Source organism: Protomyctophum parallelum, assembly GCF_964188405.1.
Source record: "Protomyctophum parallelum genome assembly, chromosome: 6".
Lineage (NCBI taxonomy): Eukaryota > Metazoa > Chordata > Actinopteri > Myctophiformes > Myctophidae > Protomyctophum > Protomyctophum parallelum.
The window spans coordinates 47354199-47369653 of record NC_139701.1 but is presented as its reverse complement, the minus strand read 5'-3'; the positions used below and the strand labels follow the sequence as shown (position 1 = coordinate 47369653).

At 43.9% G+C, this 15455-nt stretch overlaps 1 protein-coding gene across 1 annotated transcript in view; it reads right to left on the bottom strand.

The window, feature by feature from the left end:
* Positions 1-15455, bottom strand: part of dsg2.1 (desmoglein 2, tandem duplicate 1) — a gene marked incomplete at its 3' end in the record, with an annotated part of 49652 nt that overhangs the window by 32477 nt on the left and 1720 nt on the right. Inside the window, exons 2-4 of the mRNA XM_083766797.1 lie at positions 5843-5968; positions 3137-3295; positions 1956-2097 (exon numbers count right to left, since the gene is read on the bottom strand). Coding sequence (XP_083622923.1) covers positions 1956-2097; positions 3137-3295; positions 5843-5968 — 427 coding nt within the window. The remainder of the gene's footprint in view (positions 1-1955; positions 2098-3136; positions 3296-5842; positions 5969-15455) is intronic.

Below are 15455 nucleotides of genomic sequence, written 5' to 3'. Positions count from 1 at the left end.
TCTAAACCAAAAACTGTCTAAACTAAGTACTGTACCCGATTTTGACAGCTAATTACTTGCGCAAGCAGAGCACGCAAGTAATGTTTTCGCCCGGTCTCTTCCGCCGTGACAGCTGTCCCGCCATTCGATGTTTATGCAGAAAAACATAAAATCTGTGCCTGTTTTGCTGGGACCAAATTACCACAAATGACCATATTTCTTACGTCATCATTTAGAGCTATTCATAGAGTATAGAGTATATATGTATACGTATATAGTATATGCCTATATACTATATATATACTATATATATTTCTTACGTCATCATTTAGAGCTAGTCATACGTATACTATATACATAATCAGTAAAAATAAAATAGCAAATTGTGCCTGATCTGCTGGGACCAGAGTACGTGGTGTGTATATGTATGACTAGCTCTTAATGATGACGTAAGAAATATGGTAATTTGTGGTCATTTGGTCCCAGCAAACCAGGCACAGATTTGCTGTTTTCTTGCATAAACATCAAATGGCGGGACAGCTGTCACGGTTTTTGGCGCAAAGTAACCACAGTATACCGCTAATCAACTTACAACTACACACTTTATACAGTATAGAGTATAGAGTATATATGTATACGTATATAGTATATATATTTCTTACGTCATCATTTAGAACTAGTCATACGTATACTATATACATAATCAGTAAAAATAAAATAGCAAATTGTGCCTGATCTGCTGGGACCAGAGTACGTGGTGTGTATATGTATGACTAGCTCTTAATGATGACGTAAGAAATATGGTCATTTGTGGTCGTTTGGTCCCAGCAAACCAGGCACAGATTTTCTTGCATAAACATCAAATGGCGGGAAAGCTGTCACGGTTTTTGGCGCATAGTAACCACAGTATACCGCTAATCAACTTACAACTACACACTCTATATAGTATATATGTATACGTATATAGTATATGCCTATATACTATATATATACTATATATAGTATATGCCTATATAGTATATGCCTGCTTTGCTGGGACCAAACGACCACAAATGACCATATATCTTACGTCATCATTTAGAGCTAGTCATACGTATACTATATACATAATCAGTAAAAATAAAATGTTGTGCCTGATCTGCTGGGACCAGAGTACGTGGTGTGTATATGTATGACTAGCTCTTCACCCAAACTTATATAGATAGAAACTTGAATCATACTTAATAATACTAGGTGTTTATATGCATAAAGTAGGTAGGTAGCAAATAGTTACATCTAAAAATTATACATTTCAAACGTTACTTCACAGAGATACTGAGATTTGACAGTTTACAGCGGTCGAAAGGACTTGCGCGCTCTGCTTGCGCACTAGTTGGCCATTTATGGCCTACTAGTGTGCAACAAGCAAGTATGCACTCTACAGAGTGCAGTTCTAGTTCTGATTTTAGTTCTAGTCACATTTTAGTAAAAAAAATGTCTTTTGGCGGGCCATGATAATGGCTGATGTAAGTGACTTTACACTTAGTTGGACTCTGAGAATAGATGATCCACAAGCTCACAACGCACCGCAGCGTTGAGCTTGTAGATCTGCTATAGTATTAGTCGACATTGTTTTAGTCGACATACACATACATACTTGCACACACACACACACACACACACACACACACACACACACACACACACACGAGTATGGAATTCTCCTTTGACCCATTTTGGGCGCGGGAACCCCTTTTGGTGTTAGCTATTGAAAAATAGCAGATCTACAAGCTCATAGCGCGCCTACGAGCTTGTAGGTCTGCTATTTTTGAAAAATCGAAGAACGACTGACATAGAAACATAGCTTTTTCAGAATTCAGGTCAGGATTCAGAAGACACACGCACACGCGCACATGCACGCACACGCACGCACACACACACACACACGCACACACACACGCACACAAACACACACACACGTACACACACACACACACCTTTGGCGCTGAGCTCGGGCACCGTCTGGTGTTCCATGGCGCCGAAGACCGGAGCGTTGTCGTTCTCGTCCACGACCTTGACCCTCAGCTCGATGTCTTTCTCCGCAAGGCGCCCGTCACGGAACCGGGCGATGCCCGACAGCTAAGAGGAGGAGGAGGAGGAGGAGAGGGCAGCGTTAGTACCCATAGGGTATAAACTACAGGAACCGAGCGATAAACTACAGCTGGGAGGAGGAGGAGAGGGCAGCGTTAGTACCTATAGGGTATAAACTACAGGAACCGGGCGATAAACTACAGCAGGGGTGGGCAACTTTGACGATGGCGAGGGCCAATATATTTGCACACTCACTCCAGAGGGGCCACAGTGCATGTTACTGTCGTAGCAAAAAATAGCCGATCTACAAGCTCAAAACGCGTCGCAACGCGACGTGTTTTGAGCTTGTAGATCGGCTATTTCTTGCTATATTTGAATTGAAATTGCATTTCAAATGCATTTAGTTATAGTTATGTTAACTACATTGGACACAAAAAGACAATAACATTTGAATACTAGTCATTAACGTACTATAGTCATTTAATACTAGTCATGAAGTCATTAAAGCGGGTTTGGAATTGTAAACAGCTGAAATCAATACTATAATATCAGTATTCTGATATTAACCTGAGGGCCGCATTAACCCATTCTGAACGGGAACCCATTTTGGTGTTAGCATCATGTTATGCTTTAGCTATTGAAAAATAGCAGATCTACAAGCTCATAGCGCGCCACCGAGTGGCGCGCTAAGAGCTTGTAGGTCTGCTATTTTTTGAAAAATCGAAGAGCGACTGACATTTTTAGAATCTGATCTCAGGTCCGAATGGGTTAATCAGACCAGTGTGTGTCCAGTGGAAACCGCGTATGAATCTGATCTCAGGTCAGAATGGGTTAAATACTATAGTCATTTAATACTAGTCATGAAGTCATTAAAGCGGTTTTGGAATTGTAAACAGCTGAAATCAATACTATAATATCAGTATTCTGATATTAACATGCGGGCCGTATTAAGTGAAGGTGGGGGGCCGCATGTGGCCCCCCGGGCCGCCAGTTGCCCACCCCTGAACTACAGGAACCGAGCGATAAACTACAGCTGGGAGGAGGAGGAGGAGAGGGCACCATATTAGGAGAGGACCGGGTCACTCACGTTGTACTGGGCGATGACCTCCCGGTCCAGAATGCCGGTCACCGTGACCCAGCCGGTGACCGGGTCCACCACGAACAGGTTGAAGGGGAACTTATCCGCCCCGACCCCCGTGAGGGAATACTGCACGTCCCCCGGCAGGCTCTCACTGTCCGAGCGGATCTGTGGAACAGAACCACACACACACACACGCACACACGCACACACACACACACACACACACACACACAACCACACACACACACACACACACACACACACACACACACACACACACACACACACACACACAGTCTTTATTGTCACATCACAGGTAGCCTCGATACCCAGGCTTTCATTTCGTCTGCGCGAAAGATGAAAGCCTGGAAAAAGCCGTGGGCTGAACCAGTCTAAAAGTGGGAGTCAACCCTTCCGGGTGGGCGTCGCTCTAAATTATGTGACGTAGCGCTGCACTAGGGGGGAGAGGAGGGGCCGGGGGTGACGGACAGATCGATGAGATCCAATCAGGGTGTGCGCATTTCTGAGGCGCGACCCGCCCCTCTAGACCAGAAATGTCTCTGCTTAGGTCAGGCTACATCACAGGTAACAAAACTGACATCAAATCAGATCTGTTTTGATGACACCTGCATACCTGCCCTGGCCCCGCCCCCAAGCCCCGCCCTGGCCCCGCCCCTGACCCCGCCCCCGGCCCCGCCCCTGGCCCCGCCCCTGACCCCGCCCCCCCCCCCCCCCCCCCCCCCCCGGCCCCAAACCGAAACCTCCTCGCCCCGTTTTTCTTCACTTTTACTGTAACACATATATTTCTGTACATGATATGCTGTGGAGTGTGGATGTTATAGTTAAAGGAGAATTCCATGCTAGAAGGCTTTCTTACCTTTTTTTTGTCGTCGTTACGTCCCCACCAAAGAGGTCCAGGTGTTGTTTTTGTGCAAAAACTCCTTATTGGCTATTTTCCCTACCATAAGCCCTCAATGAATTGCATTGAATTGTATGGGGCTATGGGGTGTTGTTCTAATTCACTTATTTCCATCTAAATAAGTAGTAAAGTGTGCCGCTTGGGATGTTATTTACATTATGAAGAGAGGATATATATACATATTTTATTTTATTTTTTGAGCGATGGAAATAAACTAATTAGCACAACACCCCATAGCCCCATTCAATTCCCATTCAATGCAATTCATTCAGGGCTTATGGTGGGGGAAATAGCACAAAATAACACCTGGACCTCTTTGGTGGGGACGTAACGACTACAAAGAAAGCCTTTTAGTATGGAATTCTCCTTTAACAAGGTGCGTGTCAACTAGGCTGGCATTATCCAGACTGATCCAGACTGATGAGGGCGGCTGTGGCTCAGGAGGTAGAGCGGGTCGTCCAATGATCCCTGGGTCGGCGGTTCGAATCCCGGCTCCTCCTCCTCCTGTCCACATGTCCAAGTGTCCTTGGGCAAGACACTGTTTGCCTCCAGAGCTCGCCACCGTCGGTGTGTGAATGTGGGAAGTGAGGACGCTGACTTCACCTCCCAATGTATGAATGAATGAACCTTCACCTCCCAACGTATGAATGAATGAACCTTCACCTCCCAATGTATGAATGAATGAACCTTCACCTCCCAATGTATGAATGAACGAACCTTCACCTCCCAACGTATGAATGAATGAACCTTCACCTCCCAATGTATGAATGAATAAACCTTCACCTCCCAATGTATGAATGAATGAACCTTCACCTCCCAATGTATGAATGAATGAACCTTCACCTCCCAATGTATGAATGAATGAACCGTTGTAAAGCGCTTTGAGCACTTGGAAAGGCACTATAAAAATGCAATTAATTATAGATAACGTGGCTTTAATTTCAACTGTTATACGGACAGCAGTTGAAACACAGTCACTGATTGGCCCCTGATCGTTTGGGCAGATACTCTCTGGTGCGTTGGCAGTAGTAAAACTAGCGCGGAGCTGAGCTTTAGCAGACATCACTTCTTCATATCTCAGACTATAGACATGTTGGTGCAGGCAGGCTTTGATCACAATTATTTGCTGCAGCTCACAGTTAATAACTCCATTCCATCTGTTGCAGATCCTTTCAGCAGCTTATGTTTTTAGAGAGAGAGAGAGAGAGAGATCTACAAGCTTGAAGATCTGCTACTTTTGTGTGACACTGTAGTTGTGTATAGTGTGATCAAGTAGGGCCTTAATTTACGGGGAATAAAATGTAGCCTAGCCTGGCTAATAAGCCAATATTACACGAGAGGGTGTGGGTTAACGTCATTATTGCCACTTCAGTGATGCTTTGCGGAACTCGACTCCGTCTCGTTCCTGACCGCATCCCTGTCGTGGCAATAATCACGTTAACCCACACCCTCTCCTGTAATATTGCTTAATTCACCATCCATTCACCCTGAGCGGTGTCTGTGTGTGAACACCTGAGTGGTCCATTCACCCTGAGCGGTGTCTGTATGTGAACACCTGAGTGGTCCATTCACCCTGAGCGGTGTCGTGGTGTGATTCGTGTGAACACCTGAGTGGTCCATTCACCCTGAGCGGTGTCTGTATGTGAACACCTGAGTGGTCCATTCACCCTGAGCGGTGTCTGTATGTGAACACCTGAGTGGTCCATTCACCCTGAGCGGTGTCGTGGTGTGAACACCTGAGTGGTCCATTCACCCTGAGCGGTGTCGTGGTGTGAACACCTCAGTGGACTCACCTTGGCGATGTAGTCCTTCTTGGTGTGGTCCTTGTTTTCCTCCAGTCTGGTCGGAGGGATGATCCATTCTCGTCTCCTCCTCAGCAGACGACTCCTGAAGCTAGCCTCTACCACCGCTGGAAGGACCTGCAACACAACCCAAGCGTACAGTGTGTCAGATTGAGTAACTCCTGAAGCTAGCCTCTATAGAGCGTCGCAGTCCCCTCGAGTGACCCCGGAAAAGAAATCCCTGTTAATTTTTCCTCATAGACTTTTCAGAAAGTATTTATTTAAAGGACAACTTTAGTTTTTTTCAACCAAGGTTCATGTTGTAGGTTGTTATTAGAGAAATTAAAAGATGAGTGTTATTTTTTTTTCATTTGCTGCTTTCTTTCATTTTAGGGATTTTAGCTGTTTTTGATAGGGGGGCGGGGGCATTCGAGAATGGGGCTAAATATGTATTATTTTACAAAATATTATGGCGATTTATTTTTTTATTATTTACTATAGTCCTAATAAACCCCAGGAAATTACATCTGGCCACAAAAAAATCACAGGATCTACAGAATGTGAAGGTAGCCTACTGGGGGGAAGCCACACTGTGTGTCATAGGCTCAATATGTCAGTTTGACACATTCAGTAGAACTCGTGATCTTTTGTGGCCAGATGAAATTTCCTGGGGTTTATTAGGACTATAGTAAATAATTAAAAAAAATCGCTATAAAATGTTGTAAAAAAATACATATTTAGCCCCATGCTCGAATGCCCCCGCCCCCCTGTCAAATACAGCTAAAATCCCTAAAACGAAAGAAAGCAGCAAATGAAAAAAAAATAACACTCATCTTTTACTTTCTCTAATAACAACCTAAAACATGAACCTTGGTTGAAAAAAACTGAAGTTGTCCTTTAAAGACGTTTACGCCGCGGACAAAGACAACTCTTGTGACAAATCATGACAACAAACGGAAAGAACAACAAAAGAAAACGGCAGGTTACAACACTTTTTTTGTTGTTTTTCTTCTTTGTAATTATTTGTTTGGTCCAAAATATTGTGTGTTGTCATGATTTGTCACGTCAAGAGTTGGCTTCGTACGACGCTTAAAAGGTCTTTAAATAAATAAATACGTTTTGAAAAGCCTATGGAGAAAATGAATGGAGAATCATTTCCTGGGCCACTCGTCGTTCTGAAAGGGGGCGGGACTGCGACGCTCTATACAGCTGGAATTAAGGACCTGCAACAAACCAAGAGCAGTGCGTCAGATTCAGAGGACAGTCTTTATAGGACAGTGCAGGTTTCCAACCCTTTTCATATCCAGACCAGGGGCGGGGGGGCAGTCAGACAGATATTTTGTGAAGCCACTAAGGAAATCGGGACTTCCTGAAAGTTCATATAATGGCCTGTTGTGGCGCTGTCATTGGGCCCAAAAAAAACCCCCATATCCCCGTAGAGGTCCATGTATTTGGGCCCAACTTCACCTAGACTGTATTACCTTAATAAACATGGTCATGAATACTTTCTGCTTCCAGTCACTATAGTTTAATGTGTCATTTATCATGTCATAATATTATTTTGGGAAAATTATGGTCCCATGTATTAAAACAATGACCATAAAGTCGCGTATGTTCTGAGGGGCGTGGCTACCGTTACAGTCTATGATCGGGAGCCACCCCCCCCCCCCCCCCCCCCGTTCGAGTCAAAATAAAAACCAACGAAGAAGAAAGGGGGGAAGTCCCGCCTTGTTGTCTGGGCCAGCCAATGGGCCAGCTGGGCCCAAACGGATCTAGAAAGATGGCGATTTACAATTCAAGGACTGACTGGCTTCATCTTACGTCCATATCAGACCCGGAGAACGCTTTGTCCATATTTGTTTTTTTACAGTCTATGATCAAGACCCATTATCTATTCAGAATGGTGGGAGATCGTATCATCATCTTTGGAGGATGTAAAACACCTGATGACCTGTACAGTATGTCTTAGACTTCAGTCCTAGCCTCAAGACATTATGTAAGCTAGCAGTTAGTCAGTACGGTCTGGAGCAGTCTGGACTCCCACACAACATCAGGTGGGAACTGGCAGCCATGACTAGCAAACAGCAGCTGAAGACAAAGAAAATACCCCAAAAATAACACAACACTACTAGACTGACCATAAATAACAAAATCACACCTGTGTGAAGTGAGGGGAACTCTTATCATTGTACATCATCATGACAATCTTGCGCCACAAGTTCCACTCTTCAAATTATATTACGGAAAAATAATAATAATTACATGTCCACGATTATCTTTTTAAATTAACCTGTAAAGCAACTCTTTTGGCATATCAACCGTGATCTAATTATGATACCACATCAAAACAAAATGTCCAACCAATTTTGATCGTCCATAATACAGTAACAACCTTTTATATATATATTATTTTTTCCTTTCCAATTAGGATATTGTAATGACCGTAAGAGATCCTCTCCAGTTCAGAGTTCATTATGTATGAAGTTCAGTATGTATTCAATTTGCATTCAGACCAGGGGAACTACAAAATGTATTTTTTATTTTAAAAGAAAAATCCTCTCTCACACACTTGTGCCATGCAGGGTGCCAGTGATCACCCTCCCTGTGCCAATGTTGGCTGCACCCGTGCCTAACCCATTCTGGGCGGGAACCCCTTTTGGTGTTTTAAGCATTATGTTCTACTATAGCTATTGAAAAATAGCAGATCTACAAGCTCGTAGCGCGGCACTCGGTGCCGCGCGATGAGCTTGTAGATCTGCTATTTTTGAAGAATCGTGAAAACATGTCTCGCAAATCGTTGACTATAATATTCTTTCAGAGCGGACGTTTTTAACTCAAATCTTTGCTTCTGCGCGGGGGTCCCTGGAACAACATATTTTCAGATGGAGGTCGGCAGGCCAATTACATATTATTTTCGGGGGTCCTTGACATGAAAATGTTTGAGAAGGACTGACTGATTAATAGAAACATGAGGTTTATGCCCTCTTATGTAAACGAGTTTAAACACCCGTGAGAAATCCTCTTTGTATTTATTTATTCCTCCCGGTGTCAGAAGAACCAGTCGAGCCCCATGGCCGAGAGGGCAGCGAGCCCACATTAGGAAACACAATACAATGCGAGGTAGGAGGTATATATGACCATACGAGAGTAGGAACGAAGATCTCAGTCTGAGAATCCTAATGGAGTTGTTCATTCTTGTGTACGTTGTGTTTCTGCCCCAGCGTATTCATGCTCTGAGGTAATGTTTGGACAGGCCTGGATGCTGCGCAGTGTCTACGGAGAGGAGGAAACCACCTCTCACATGTTGGAACTTATACACTAGTGGCAATAAAATATGTTCCACTTCTGTAATGGAGCCTCTGATAGTCTCTGATCCGTACTACAGAGAAAGTTACAAGGCTGTCTGCCAGTGTCACATATACAGCTGTCCTAGAGCTGTCACATAAACGGCCAGTCTAATGCGTTGTGCGCTTGTAGATCGGCTATTTTCAGCAAGTTCAGCAAAGTCAGCCCTTACGACGGCATCAAGGCTAATGTAATGAAATGCTGTCTAATCCGTAGATAAGGTTATAATAAAGCCGTCACATTATGTTGCATACAGCAGTCTGATGCAGTGTTGATGGCCTCGACTAAAACTAAGAGGAAAAAGGTTTGTCGACTACTGTCACGGGGCAACCCGTGCCCTATATACAAACACACATGAAACGGTTTCCTATAACATGCAAGCACTATTGTTTTAACCTTTATTGAAATTGTAATCACTGATTGGTTAGTTGTCTCTCCTGCACTGCTGGTGGCATTTCCCTTGATGAGGAAGGGGCCAAGTGCTATGCAGGAGAGGGGTGTTTCTCTTGATGCGTTGAGTAATTGTCATTGAGTGTTCATTCTGATTTATACTTGTTTAATTGTAACACATTATTTAGAATGTTTAGGTTACTGTTTATTCAAGGTGGTTGGAAGTGTTTATATTAGTGAAGTATTTGAGAAGAAATGTGCTAATTGAGTCTGTTCCCAGTGCTAGGATCCACTCCTATTTAAAGGAGGCTGCAGGGACAGGCTAGTGAGTTGGATGTGGGCATTGACACAAATAACGTCCCTGAGGGAGAGCTACAGGGCCCTGTGGGATCAGGGTACAGCCTGAAGAGAGCTCTCATCCTGTTTGGGTTTTGTTAAGGAGTGTTGCCTAAGTATTTATTTATCTTTTTGTCCTTTATTTCGTTGCCAGTATTACAGTTTGCTATTGATAATTATTGCACGGAACAATTCTGTACGACTGGACTTTTGGTGGAGGAATTTGGGGAGAATAAACGCCCTTAACTACCATTCCTGACTGTTCTTGGAGCCTTGGCCGTTCGGGCAACTTATTTTTTTTTCACTGACAAAGAAAACGACATAAAAACAAAGCCATGATGACTAACACTATGACTAAATATACTGTCGATTTTGTCAACAAATAAAAACAACTAGACTCAAATATTATAGGAAGGGACTCATGGGCAAGAGATCCAAGTCATTTTACACTTGGTTGCATGCTGAAAATACTATAAGCTCACATTAGAATATATAAAAAGAAATGGAGACTGAAGGAGTTGAAACTGTGCCTCCCTGAGCAATACCTGAGCAGTACGTTTATGTCAGGGCTGGGCAACTGGCGGCCCCCACCTTCACTTAATGTGGCCCTCAGGTTAATGTCAGAATACTGATATATATTATTGGTTTCAGCTGTTTACAATTCTACGACATGCAAAACATGACCCGCTGTAATTACTTCAGTCTAAATTAGTAGCTCAATGCTCAACACAAGTATAATTAAAAGGCATTTGAAATTACATGAAAATGTTCATTTTCAGGATTCCAATTCAAAAATAGCAAAAATTCAAGATTTCAATTTGAACATAGCAAAAAAAATTGCTACGACAGTAATATATGGCCCTAGGGAGTGAGTGTGGAAATATAGTGGCTCTCTCCATCGTCAAAGTTGCCCACCACCGGTTTATGTCAATAACTGTACAAAATGTGCAAACAAGCACTGCTTTCTATTCATAATATCAGCTGCTGAACTTTATTATACATCAGCCAGTTCCTGCAATGTTTGCCAATGCTTTATATTGTAATATTCCCCCGCTGTCAGTCAGTGTATATTTACATTTTGCCCCTCCTATATGGGAGCAGCCATTGGCTGTGGGAGCAGTTCGGGTGTTATTAAGTGTCTTGCTCATGGGGGACAATTTAATTTGGCACATTGCCTTGGGGCAGCGGTGGCCGAACGGTTTGCGGAGCGGTCTTGATATCGGAAGGTCGCTATAGTTCGTATCCCCGGACCGGCACGTTAAAATTACCACAGCTGTAGTGCCCTTGGACAAGGCATTGAACCTCTACCATGAAATGTTCTATGAGCAGGGCCTGGCTGTAAACAAGTTCTTGAGCTTTGAGTCCAGTTACCCTGGGTAAACATAGTACCATTCCTTTCCTTAGTCCAGTTACCCTGGGTAAACATAGTACCTTTCCTTTCCTTAGTCCAGTTACCCTGGGTAAACATAGTACCTTTCCTTTCCTTAGTCCAGTTACCCTGGGTAAACATAGTACCTTTCCTTTCCTTAGTCCAGTTACCCTGGGTAAACATAGTACCTTTCCTTTCCTTAGTCCAGTTACCCTGGGTAAACATAGTACCTTTCCTTTCCTTAGTCCAGTTACCCTGGGTAAACATAGTACCTTTCCTTTCCTTAGTCCAGTTACCCTGGGTAAACATAGTACCTTTCCTTTCCTTAGTCCAGTTACCCTGGGTAAACATAGTACCTTTCCTTTCCTTAGTCCAGTTACCCTGGGTAACGGAACCTGTGGGACCCAGGCGGGCTCTCTAGAACTATTCAGCTATATTCTATTGTGAAATAGGCCAATAGGGTACAGATACACATCCCATTGGTTACGGTGGGGATCCTGGGATGAAAGTATCGACCAAATGTAGCTATAATTACTGAGGAACTAGAAGTGGTGAGTGTGACCCATGACTGAGACCAAAACTAAATGGTGTGTTATTCAAAAAGACTAAATCAGAATTTGCTGTCAAAATGAACACCGGACCCACCCTAGTGACCCTACCGATCAAAATGAACATGACCGGACCCTCCCTACCGATCAAAATGAACATGACCGGGCCCTCCCCTATAGCGATCCCAGAGACTAGAGTACTAGACTAAAGGCTGTAGCCTATAACAGATGAGTCAGGACAGGTTCAGGTTGTGTCGTGTGTCGACTCGACAAAAAAAGACGATGAATCAGGAATCTGCTGTGCAAACAAACACGGCGTACAGTAACAGTTACAGTATGTTGAAAAGTGTTCCGGCTCAGAGGAAGTTTCCCATGCTTTAGTTTCATGTTTGGAGATCAGCGTTTTGTGAGGAAATTAAACGTATGGGTGATAAATACACACTGTATGTGAACAGAGCTGCTACCTTTAACCCATTCTGACCTGAGATCAGATTCTAAAAATGTCTGTTTGAAAATAACAGTTTTCTGAAAAAGCTATGTTTCTATGTCAGTCGTTCTTCGTTTTTTCAAAAAGTACCAGACCTACAAGCTTGTAGCGTGCCACTCGGTGGCGCGCTATGAGCTTGTAGATCTGCTATTTTTCAATAGCTAAAGCATAACATAATGCTAACACCAAAGGGGTTCCCGCCCAAAATGGGTTTTAAACACTGTATGCTATTTATCTTGAGGGGGGAAAAAATGCTATTTGTCCCAAAGTGACTGCAAAGAATTTGTTTTTTTAAACAAAAGCTTCAGGATGCAATGTGACACAGCAGCATCTGTACCCCCTCCCACTATACTTTCCCCATTAACAACAGTTTTTTGTCTCCACCAGGCCGAAGGCATGGGGAGAGAGTATGTTTTGCACTCCGTCCGTCCGTGTGTCCGTCCGTGTGTGTGTGTGTGTGTGTGTGTGTGTCCGTGTGTGTGTGTGTGTGTGTGTGTGTGTGTCCGTTAGCAGCTAATCTCGGCCACCGTTAACCCGGTCGATGCCAAATTTTGCACACACACTCCCTGGATGCCAACGATGAACCTCTGCCCCAAACTTTCCAGAACGGCCTGTTATAGCGCCACCAGGAGGCCGCTTTGTGCAAAACAAGTTTTTGCACAGCACACCTACAGATTTTGTCCAAACATCAGGCAAATTGGTACACAGTCTCTCTAGAGCCATTCAACCAAACCGGTCTTTCAGATTTCTCAGACTCCATCCTGATTGGTTAAGATTGGCTTCCAAATTTCACAGGAGTGCTCAGATTCAAACAAAATGCTGCAAATCAAGAACACATCGCGTGATTTCCGTGAAATTGTGCACCCACATTCCCACTAGGCCGAGGACGAAATGCCACATGAACAATTTCAACTCAACCTCAAGGTGGCGCTATAACTGGCCGAAAAGTGTTTTTACCTCTAACTGCACGGATCTGTGGATAACCTGGTGGAGACCTGTGCCCAGAAGGGCACTTTTTCTAGTTTATTATATTTTGACTCTTGCTTTGGCAATGTAAACAAATATGTTTTCTCATGCCAATAAAGCTCCTTTGAATTGAATTGATAAATAAATAAGCAAGTAAATGAATGATTGAATGAATTAATGAATTCATGAAATACATTTCTAACTTTCTTGATTCAGTGTTTCAACGTGAGATTGATACTGCAGTTACATGAATGTGATTTATGGTCTGACTACATGTAAATATCCATACATAATGTAAAAGTCCAGTTAATGTGCCATATGCCTGCTCAGGGTGGGACAATGTCAGGTCAGTGTCTTGAGACTAGGATGACCTCATGTCCCCCTTCTGTGTGGGACAGACAGTCCCTAATTTCCAAGACTTCTCAGGTGTCCCACAAACCCAGACCCTGTCCCACATTGTGACTGACAGGCGTTCAAATTGAGACCCTGTCTGTCCCACATTGTGACTGGCAGGCGTTCAAATTGAGACCCTGTCTGTCCCACATTGTGACTGGCAGGCGTTCAAATTGAGACCCTGTCTGTCCCACATTGTGACTGGCAGGCGTTCAAATTGAGACCCTGTCTGTCCCACATTGTGACTGACAGGCGTTCAAATTGAGACCCTGTCTGTCCCACATTGTGACTGACAGGCGTTCAAATTGAGACCCTGTCTGTCCCACATTGTGACTGACAGGCGTTCAAAATGAGACCCTGTCTGTCCCACATTGTGACTGACAGGCGTTCAAATTGAGACCCTGTCTGTCCCACATTGTGACTGACAGGCATTCAAACTGAGACCCTGTCTGTCCCACATTGTGACTGACAGGCGTTCAAATTGAGACCCTGTCTGTCCCACATTGTGACTGACAGGCGTTCAAACTGAGACCCTGTCTGTCCCACATTGTGACCGACAGGCATCAGTGTTCAAACTGAGACCCTGTCTGTCCCACATTGTGACTGACAGGCATCAGTGTTCAAACTGAGAACCTGTCTGTCCCACATTGTGACTGACAGGCGTTCAAATTGAGACCCTGTCTGTCCCACATTGTGACCGCCAGGCATCAGTGTTCAAACTGAGAACCTGTCTGTCCCACATTGTGACTGACAGGCATCAGTGTTCACATTGAGACCCTGTCTGTCCCACATTGTGACCGACAGGCATCAGTGTTCACATTGAGACCCTGTCTGTCCCACATTGTGACCGACAGGCATCAGTGTTCACATTGAGACCCTGTCTGTCCCACATTGTGACCGACAGGCATCAGTGTTCACATTGAGACCCTGTCTGTCCCACATTGTGACCGACAGGCATCAGTGTTCACATTGAGACCCTGTCTGTCCCACATTGTGACTGACAGGCATCAGTGTTCAAATTGAGACCCTGTCTGTCCCACATTGTGACTGACAGGCATCAGTGTTCACATTGAGACCCTGTCTGTCCCACATTGTGACTGACAGGCATCAGTGTTCACATTGAGACCCTGTCTGTCCCACATTGTGACTGACAGGCATCAGTGTTCACATTGAGACCCTGTCTGTCCCACATTGTGACTGACAGGCATCAGTGTTCACATTGAGACCCCGTCTGTCCCACATTGTGACCGACAGGCATCAGTGTTCACATGCCCTAATAGTTACTAGTCAGTCCCCTAATAGTTGGATTTCTGTTGTAAATCTCTCTCATTGTCTCTTTTTTTCCAGCAAGACGTGTTTTTATAAGACCGTTAAAACAACCTGAGAGACATCCCCTACAGCACAGAGTCGGCATTATACCGCCCATGACCAACATTAGAGCATTTTAACCCATTCTGACCTGAGATCAGATTCTAAAAATGTCTATTACATCCTGACAGTTTCATTATTAGCCCATTCTGACATGAGATCAGATTCTAAAAATGTCTTCTACATCCTGACAGTTTTCCATTCTGACCTGAGATCAGATTCTAAAAATGTCTTCTACATCCTGACAGTTTTCCATTCTGACCTGAGATCAGATTCTAAAAATGTCTTCTATGTCAGTCGCTCTTTGATTTAAAAAAAAACAGCAGACCTACAAGCTCGTAGCGCGCCACTCGGTGGCGCGCTATGAGCTTGTAGATCTGCTATTTTTAAATAGCTAAAGCATAACATAGTGCTAACACCAAA